Source organism: Salvelinus sp. IW2-2015, unplaced genomic scaffold (genome assembly GCF_002910315.2).
Source record: "Salvelinus sp. IW2-2015 unplaced genomic scaffold, ASM291031v2 Un_scaffold2716, whole genome shotgun sequence".
Taxonomy (NCBI): domain Eukaryota; kingdom Metazoa; phylum Chordata; class Actinopteri; order Salmoniformes; family Salmonidae; genus Salvelinus; species Salvelinus sp. IW2-2015.
Genome location: NW_019944021.1, coordinates 67,251 through 77,300, shown reverse-complemented (window position 1 = coordinate 77,300; position 10,050 = coordinate 67,251). Strand labels below are relative to the sequence as shown.

General features: G+C 47.3%; 1 protein-coding gene across 1 annotated transcript in view; it reads right to left on the bottom strand.

The window, feature by feature from the left end:
• Positions 1-10,050, bottom strand: part of LOC112074612 (plasma membrane calcium-transporting ATPase 2-like) — a 74,314-nt gene that overhangs the window by 5,733 nt on the left and 58,531 nt on the right. Inside the window, exons 10-12 of the mRNA XM_024141754.1 lie at positions 3,971-4,105; positions 3,613-3,719; positions 3,042-3,276 (exon numbers count right to left, since the gene is read on the bottom strand). Of these exons, the coding sequence (XP_023997522.1) occupies positions 3,042-3,276; positions 3,613-3,719; positions 3,971-4,105 (477 nt within the window). The remainder of the gene's footprint in view (positions 1-3,041; positions 3,277-3,612; positions 3,720-3,970; positions 4,106-10,050) is intronic.

Genomic DNA, 10,050 nt, shown 5'->3' with positions numbered 1-10,050 from the left:
ACTCCTTGCCGTGCATACACAGGAAGTCTCTCCAGGTGGATGATCCACCACTTATGCGATGCCCTGGCCGTGTTGATGTGTCACCCGTCACCATACGTACCTGATGCCCGCACGCGAACCTTATAATGCATCTTACCCTGCAGGGCACACGCAGACGATATGGCATTTAGCATAAACTATCACATGGTTAAATCCAAACGACTGACCTACAGGGAGGCTTCAATTTTAATACCCAAAACGCCCCAACAGGATGAACCCACCAACCCCGCTCATTATTACTGCTGCAACTACCAATTCATTCACACAGGACGCAAACAAGCACACAACACACATGCACACACTTCACACGCACGACGCAGCCCACAAGCACACACACGCCGCACGCACACCACACACATGTCATGCACACACACGCACGCCCACAAGCACACACACACACACACACCCACCCACGCACACACACACTCCACACACACACTAAGTTTATTCACTGTGGGCCATCTTTCCTCTAACAGCAACACCATCCTGTCATGCTAGCACCATCACAGGAAAACAGCAGTAAATGGTCTGCTCTACAGATCCCCTCCCAGCTACAGCTAACCAGCTATCGGCCCACCACTCAATGTCTACCAAATGCATCTTTAGCCCAGGGTCCATAAGGAAAGGGTTGGGCCTGTTGGGAGGAGCTACGTGTGTGTGTGTGTGTGTGTGTGTGTGTGTGTGTGTGTGTGTGTGTGTGTGTGTGTGTGTGTGTGTGTGTGTGTGTGTGTGTGTGTGTGTGTGTGTGTGTGTGGTGTGTGTGTACACTGCTGCTAAAATTATTAGTTATATTAGATGTAATACCACCTATGCCGCTGCTGTTATTCATTGATTATTGATTGCATTAACTGATTCTCTGCCTTTGACCCTATTACAGGCAGAGTCACTGCTGTGCATCACTGTCGTGACGATTTTTGTTGTTGCTATTATCAACTTGGAGTGGGATTTTGAGTGAACGTCCTGTCTGACTTGCGCCCCTTCGAGTTTCGTATGCTGTGGGAGATCTTCTGGCTGTGCTCAGCCTTGGCTCAGGATGGTAAGTTGTGGTTGAAGTATCCCTCTAGTGGTGGCTGTACTCAGCCTTAAGTCTAGGATGGTAAGTTGGTGGTTGAAATATCCCTCTGGCGGGTGGGTGCCCGGGGGGCGACTATACGCACCTGGTCTCAGATAGGTAAGGTTTGGTTTAAAATATAGCCCTTAGTGAGTGGGCTGTACTCCAGCCTGTCTCAGGATGGTAAGTTGGTGGTGAATATATCCCTCTAGCTGGGTGGGGGCTGTCTCAGCCTGTCTCAGGATGGTAGTTGGTGGTTGAAGATATCTTATGTGTGGGCTTTACTCAGCCTTGTCTCAGGATGTAAGTTGGTTGGTTGAAGATATCCTCTATGGATCTAGAGAATTTAATTGTTTCGTTCCACGTCCCAACAGAAGGAACCAGCTTTTGTGAAAGCGGAAAAAGTGAGAATTCCATCCCCTTCGGCTGGTCTTCTTCCAACTACTCCTGTCCCGCACCGTCCCTGTCTCAAATATCCCTGACTTCTTCACGGTCTTTTCCTCGTTGATGCACACCGCCAGCCTGACAGAGTGTGATTGTTTCTAAAGGCCGCCACTTCATTCCTCTCCCCAAGCTACCCTCTGTCAAGAGACCACCCCATCTCATGTGCCACGTCTTCCGATCCATGATTCCCAGTGGACATGGTTGAATACGCCCACAACACCCTTCCTTGACCTGCCACGGTCTCTCGCCCTTTGAGGTCCCGCTATCAGCCCCCCACTCTTCTCTGAGCAAGAGGAAGAGGTCAGCAACCTTTGTCCTAGATGTTTGTCCGCGCTGCGGTCGATACCTGGAAGCCCGGTCGGCCTTCGCGAAGAACCACCTCCCAGTTCACCACAAGCGGACCGCCACCGGACCCCGCTCCCCGGTATCGGCTCGGGCAGAAGGTATGCTGTCCAACCCGATCTAACTGCAAACTTTCCCCCCTTTTATCGTCCCTTCCCCATCTCCGAGGTAATTAGCCCTCTTTTTGTTTCTGCTGTTGCCCCATACCCTCGATAACAACCCATGTCTACAGCCTTGTCTCCTGTTTCAGACACTTGGGGACATGATATGATACTTCTATATCGACAGGGAAACAGCCCGCTAGAGTTCCTGGCCCAGTCTAGAGTGCTGCTCAGTTCAGAGTTCTGCCCAGTTCGAGAGTTTCAGGCCCAGTTCTAGCATTCTGGACAGTTCTAGTTCTGGCCTCCCCCCCCCCCCCATAGCTATAGAGGTCATGGCCCAGTTCTAGCTTCTGGCTCAGTTCTAGAGTTCTGGCCAGTTCTAGATTTCTGCCAGTTCTAGATTCTGGCCCATTCTAATTCTGGCCCAGTTCTAGAGTTCTGCCCATTCTTAGAGTTCTGGCCCAGTTCTAGACATTCTGGCCCATTCACCCCCGTTCCCTAATAAGTGCATAACCTTGGCAGGAGCCAAGCTGCGAGAAGAAAATGTAAAGAGGAGAAACTCAGAAAAAATGGAGGTGTTGGGAGTGACTTGGTAACAGGTAGCACTAAGACCACTGGACAATATCTCACTTTCTCTCTCTAACTACTATCCCTGCCTCTATTCCTGACCAGACACACCCTACCTCTGTCTGACAGGTCCTCTATCCTGACCAGACACAGCTACTCTGGTCTGCAGGGTCCTCATCCCGACCAGACACACCTACCTCTGGTCTGACAGGCGTCCTCTATCCTGACCAGACACCCCCCTACCTCTGGTCTGACGGGTCCTCTATCCGACCAGACACAGCCTACCTCTGTCTGACGGTCCCTCTATCCTGACCAACACAGCTACCTCGGTCTACAGGCTCCTCTATCCTGACCAGACACAGCTACCCGTGTCTGACTGGGTCCTCTATCCCGACCAGACACAGCCTACCTCTGGTCTGACAGGGTCCTCTATCCCGACCAGACACAGCCTACCTCTGGTCTGACTGGGTCCTCTATCCTGACCAGACACAGCCTACCTCTGGTCTGACTGGGTCCTCTATCCCGACCACACAGACGGCCGTCAGCTCATTGAGGATGTCGTTCTCGTTGTCCCAGAGTGGTTCTGGGTCGGCAGGGAAGTCACGGTACGCCACACAGATGGTCCGCAGCCCGTCACACGCCATCGGCTCGATCACCTTCTTCACCATCTCGTCCTTATCCCGGGGACGGAACAGCCGCGGCTCGCCTTCCTGGTTCAGGATCTTAGTACACCTGGAGTGGGGGGGTTAGAGGTCAAGGCCTTGGTAGTCTCATTCTGAGTTGTAGTACCACTATACCAAAGCCTGGCGAGCAGGGCTAAAGCCTTGAGGAGATCAGTGACGAACATCATCAATCACAATCAATCTATCCCCCAAAATCAAGCTGTAGTTCCTGTGGGCCTTAACGAGAAAGATCTGAGAGAATCTTATCTAAGATCTGTACAAGTGACTAGGAGGTAGAAGCTCAGGGGGGTTCTTTCCTTTCTGGATTGGGTGCTGGAAACTGAAGTTGGAAACTAAGATCCATCATGGACTCTATGGTTACCAGACCTAGTTGTAAACCACTCACTTCTTGAGGACGATCTCGGAGGCTCCTTTGCTGTACATCCTGAAGGAGCCGTCCGGTAGTTTGATGACCGTGGACATGGACTTCCTGACCGAGTTGAAGGTGTACACCTGGTAGAATTCAGAATTAGAATTCAGAATTAGAATTCAGAATTAGAACATCAGAATTAGAATGATTACAATTCAAAATATAAACAACTTTATCGTTCATACAATGGGGAAATGTGTCTATGGCTTCGTTACACAATGATTGACATGAAGAATAACATCAAAAACACCACCGCCATCATCATCATCATCACCACCATCGTCATCACGACAGAAACAGCGTGATAGAGGACCACAATGATAAAGGTGTAGACCTTGTAGAGTTTCTCCTCTGGGATCTGGTTGCGGACGGGCTGGTAATCTCTCTTCAGGTCCAGCACCAGGCCCAGCAGGCCACACTCTGTCTTGTTGCCCACCTGCATGGGCAGACCACCCTCCTTGGTGGCAGGCTGGGGAGATGGAGAGACAGTCATAGGTTAAGATCAGAGCTTTGAGTTCTGCCTTTTCCAACAGCTCCAGATACACAGCACACGTTGACAGGCACAGGGCCAGCAGCAGTGGCACTCAATGGAGAGCCCTTGCTCAAGGGCACAATGGCAAGGACGGTACCTGGGATCAGAGACCAGCGGCATTCCCAGCTGCCAGTTCAGTTCCATTCCCATTTTTGTGTTGCCTGGGTCTTGAACCAGCAACGTTCCGGCTGCTGGTCCGCCGCTCTACACTTCAGGCTACTGAGAAGTTAAACGTTTTGTTTTTGTTGCTATCAGAACGTTTTGTTTTTGTTGCTATCAGTGAAATCAGTGCTATTATAAGAAAGACAAGAGCAGGAAGGACAGGTACACCTTAAGGTGTTAGGAAAGGAAGGACAGGTACACCTTAAGGTGTTAGGAAAGGAAGGACAGGTACACCTTAAGGTGTTAGGAAAGGAAGGACAGGTACACATTAAGGTGTTAGGAAAGGAAAGGAAGACAGTAGACATTAAGGTGATGGAAAGGAAGGACAGGTACACTTAAGGTGTTAGAAAGGAAGGACAAGTGTACATATTAGGTGTTAGAAAGGAAGGAAGGACAGGGTAGACATTAAGGTGTTAGGAAAGGAAGGACAGGTAACTTAAGGTGTTAGGAAAGGAAGGACAGGTACACATTAAGGTGTAGAAGGAAAGGAAGGAAGGTAGACATTAAGGTGTTAGGCAAGGAAAGGAAGGACAGAGTAACATTAGGTGTTAGGAAAGGAAAGAAGGACAGGTACACATTAAGGTGTTAGGAAAGGAAGGAAGGACAACATTAAAGGTGTTAGGAAGGAAGGAAGGTACACATTAAGGTGTAGGAAAGGAAGGACAGGTACACATTAAGGTGTTAGGAAAGGAAGAAGGACAGGTACACATTAGGTGTTAGGAAAGGAAGGACAGGTAACATTAAGGTGTTAGGAAGAAGGAGACAGGTACGACATTAAAGGTGTTAGGAAAGGAAGGAAGAACAGGTAGACATTAAGGTGTATAGGAAAGGAAAGGAAGACAGGTACATCATTAAGGTGTTAGGAAAGGAAAGGAAGACAGGTACAGCATTAAGGTGTAGGAAAGGAAGGACAGGTACACATTAAGGTTTAGGAAAGGAAGGACAGGTACAGACATTCAAGGTGTTAGGAAAGGAAGGACAGGTACACTTAAGGTGTTAGGAAAAGGAAAGGAAAGAAAGGGTACCATTAAGGTGTTAGGAAAGGAAAGAAAGGACAGGTACACATTAAGGTGCAGTGTATAAAGTCAGAACATCTGCTGTCTCATCCACTGCCTGTTACATGGGAGCACCCCAAGGCTCGGTCCTAGGCCCCACGCTCTTCTCAGTTTACATCATCAACATAGCTCAGGCAGTAGGAAGCTCTCTCATCCATCTATATGCAGATGATACYGTCTTATACTCAGCCGGCCCCTCCCCGGATTTTGTATTAAACGCTCGACAACAAAGCTTTCTTAGTGTTCAACAAGCTTTCTCTACCCTTAATCTTGTTCTGAACACCTCCAAAACWAAGGTCATGTGGTTTGGTCAGAAGAATGCCCCTCTCCCCACCGGGTGTGATTACTACCTCTGAGGGTTTAGAGCTTGAGGTAGTCACCTCATACAAGTACTTGGGAGTATGGCTAGACGGTACACTGTCCTTGTCTCAGCACATATCAAAGCTGCAGGTTAAAGTTAGATCTAGACTTGGTTTCCTCTATCGTAATCGCTCCTCTTTCACCCCAGCTGCCAAACTAACCCTGATTCAGATGACCATCCTACCAATGCTACATTAGAGACACCATTTACATTTACATTTAAGTCATTTAGCAGACGCTCTTATCCAGAGCGACTTACAAGTTGGTGCACTCACCTTATGATAGAGAGTGCTCCTTTGCTGTCATCTGAAGGAGCCGTTCCGCAGTTTGTGACCGGGAACATGGACTTCCGACGACGTTTGAGGTGTACACGAGATTCAGAATTAGAATTCAGAATTGAGATTCAGAATTTAGAACATCAGAATTAGAATGGATTACTTCAAAAATATAAACATCTTTATCGTTCATTACAATGGGGAATGTGTCTATGCTTCTGTGACATCAATGATTGACATGCAGAATAACATCAAAAACACCACCGCATATCATATGCATCACGCCATGTCATCACGACAGAAACGCGGTGCTAGAGGACAAATGATAAGGTGTAGACTTGTAGAAGTTCTCCTTGGATTGGTGCGGACAGGGCTGGTAATCTCTTTAGGTCGCACACCAGGCCAGCAGGCCACCTTCTGTTTTGTCCCCCGGCATGGCAGACACCCTCTTGGGTGGCAAGCTGGGAGATGGAGAGACAGTCCATAGGTTAAGATGAGAAGCTTTGAGTTCTGCCATTTTTCCAAGCAGCTCCAGATACACAGCACACGTTGACAGGCACAGGGCCAGCAGCAAGTGGCCTCATGGAGAGCGCTCCTGCAAGGGCACAATGGCAAGTGACGGTACTGGTGACCAGAGACAAGCGGCATTCCCAGCTGGCATTAGTTCCATTCCATTTTTGTGTTGCCTTGGGTCTGAACCAGCAACGTTCCGGCTGCGGTCGCGCTCTACACTTCAGGCTACTGACGAAGTTTAATTGTTTTGTTGCTATCAGAGTTTGTTTTTTGTTGCTATCAGTGCAAATCAGTGCTATTATAAGCAAAGACAAGAGGCAGGGAAGGACGGCCAGCAGGTGTACAAGGGGACAGACCTTAAGGTGTTAGGAAAGGGAAGAGACATGGTTAGAGCGAAGGATCTTAAGGTGTTTAGGAAAGGAAGGAAGCAGTACACCATTAAGGTGATGGAAAGGAAGCAGGAAAGGTGTACAAGGTAGAGTTACATTAGGTGGTTAGGAAAGGAACGGAAGAAAGGTAGACATTGAGGTGTTAGGAAAGGAAGGATCAGGACTAAGGGTGTTACAAGCAGTCATCATAGGTGTAGAAGAAAGGAAGGAAGGTAGACATTAAGGTGTTAGTGGCAAGGAAAGGAAGGACAGGTAAATTAAGGTGTTTAGGAAAGGAAAGAGAAGGACAGGTAGCACCATTAGGTGTTAGGAAAGGAGGACAGGTTACAACATTAAGGTGTTAGGCGGAGATCCTTAGTGGAAAAGGAAGGACAGGTAACTTAGGTGTTAGGAAAGGAACGAAGGTAGGTAACCTTAACGGTGTTAGGACCAAGAAACGGAAGGAACCTAAGGGTAGAAAGCATATTAAGGTGGTAGGAAAGGAAAGGAAGAAACGGTAACATTAAGTGTACTAAGAAAGGGAAGAAGACGGTTAACATCATTGAAGGTGTTAGGAAAGGAAGGACAGGTTACGACAGCATTAAGGTGTAGGAAAAGGAGGACAGGTACACATTTAAGGTGTTAGGAAAGGAAGCCAGGTAATAGGTGTTAGGCAAGTGAAAGACAGTATTAAGGTGTTTAGGAAAGGAAGGACAGTAAGCATTAAGGTGTTAGGAAAGAAGGAAGACGGTACACATAGTTTAGAAGGTAGAACAGCATTAAGGTGTTAGGAAATGAGGAGTAAGGTCAGTAGGAAGGAAGCAGGTACATAGGTTGGGAGGGAGACATTAAGGTTGTTTAGGAAAGGAAGAAGGACAGGTACACATTAGGTGCAGTGTATAAAGTCAGAAATCTGTGTCTCATCCATCTGCTGTTTACATGGGAGGCACCCCAAGGGCTCGGTTCCTAGGCCCCACGCCTTCTCAGTTACGTTCATCAACATGAGCTAGGCGCAGCTAGGAAGCTTCTCTCTCACCATTCATATGAGATGATACGGTCTTAACTCATGCGGCTCCCGGATTTTGTATTAAACGCTCGAACACGAAAGCTTTTCTTAGTGTTCAATCAGTCTTCCTCTACCTTAATCCTTGTTCTGAACACCTCCAAAAAGGTCATTGTGGTTTGGTCCAGAAAATGTCCCCTCTCGCCCCACGGGTGTGATCTACTGACTTTGAGGGTTTAGAGCTTGAAAGTGTCACTCTCATACAAGTACTGGGAGGTATGGCTAGACGGTACATCGCTCTTGTCTCAGCACATATCAAAGCTGCAGGTTAAAGTTTTAGATCTAGATTGGTTCCTCTATCGTAAATCCGTCTCTCTTATCACCCCAGCTGCCAAGCTAACCTATTCAGTGATGACCTCCCTATCAATGCTACATTAGAGAGCCCATTTACATTTACATTTAAGTCATTTAGCAGACGCTCTTATCTCTCAGAGGCGACTTACAAGTTTGGTTGCACTCTACCTAATGAGTCCAGTGGAACAACCACTTTACAATAGTGCATCTAACTCTACAGGGGGGGGGGGGGGGGTAGAGAGGATTACTTTATCCTAATCCTAGGTATTCCTTAAGAGGTGGGGGTTTTATTTGCAGATCAGTAGGTAGGGGATCTCGAGCGGGCAGAATTTTCTTTACAATTCGGCCATCGATTTGCACAATGCTCCTTATAAGGGACACAAATTCACTGTAATCTCTGATACTCGCTCTGTAAATTGGTCATCTCGTATATCCGTCGCAAGACCAATGGTTGATCGCTTATTTATAAACCTCTTTAGGCTCATTCCTGCTATCTGAGATACTACTGCAGCCCCATCTCACATACAACTCCTTCTGCAGTCACTTCTGTTAAGATCCCCACCAACACACTCCTGGGTCGCTCCTCTTTGCAGGTTCGCGTGCAGCTAGCGACTGCGAAGGCTGCAACAAACACTCAACACTGGACAGTTTTATCTCAATCTCTTTCATCTCTAAAGACTGCAACATGGGACAGCTCTTACTGACAGTTGTGGCTGTTCGGTGTGATGTATTGTGTGTTCGTCACTCTCTTGTCCTTTGTTGCCTGTGTCTGTGCCAATAATGTTTGTATCCATGTTTTTGTGCTGGCTATCCATGTGTGCTTCTACCAGTATGTTTGCTGCTACATGTTTGTGCTCTACCAGTTGTGCGCTACTATGTGTTCTTCTACAATGTTGTGTTTTTCTACCAGTTTGTTTGCGATGTTGTGTTTGCAACCTATGCTGCGTGTTGTCCATGTGTTCGCTTGCTGGTTGTTGTCTTAGGTCTCTGTATGTAGTCGTTGTGGTGTTGTCTCTCTTGTCGTGAGTGTGTTTTTGGTCCATATTTATATGTTATTTATTTGTATTTTTAATCCCAGCCCGTCCCCACGAGAGGCCTTTTGCCTTTGGTACGCCGCATTGGTAATAAGATATGTGTTCTTAACTGACTTGCCTCGCTAAATAAAGGCGTAAATAAATCATTAAAATCAATTTAAAAAAGGTTTGTTAGGAAGGGAAGTGACTGTGTACTTGAATGCATTTGTGTTGATGTGGTTACCACATCGAGACGGGCATATAGTAATGGGGAACACCTGTTTAGGGCTGACGTTGGATACACTGGTCCCTCTATCAAACAACCTTGACTAGTATGGATATCACCCTTGTCCTCTAGTCAACCGCTAGTATGATACCTGGTCCTATCACAGCTTTGACGAGTACCCTGGTCCCTCTATCAACACTTGACTAGTTTGGATACCTGGTCGATCTATCAACATCCTGACTAGTATGGATACACCCGCTGGGTCCCTCTATCAACACTCTGACTAGTAATGGATAGTACCCTGGCCTCTACAATAACCCAACACACCTTGGAGTAGTATGGATCCACCTCTGGTCTCTCTATGCAACACCCTTGAATAGTATGATACACGCCTGGTCTCTCTATCAAACTTGACAGTAATGGATACACTGGTCCCTCTATAACATACCTTGCTAGTATGGGATATACACCTGGTCTCTTCAACACCGTGATAAGTATCGGCTACCCTGGTCCGTCTATCAAACCTTGACTAGTATGGATTGACACCTGGTCT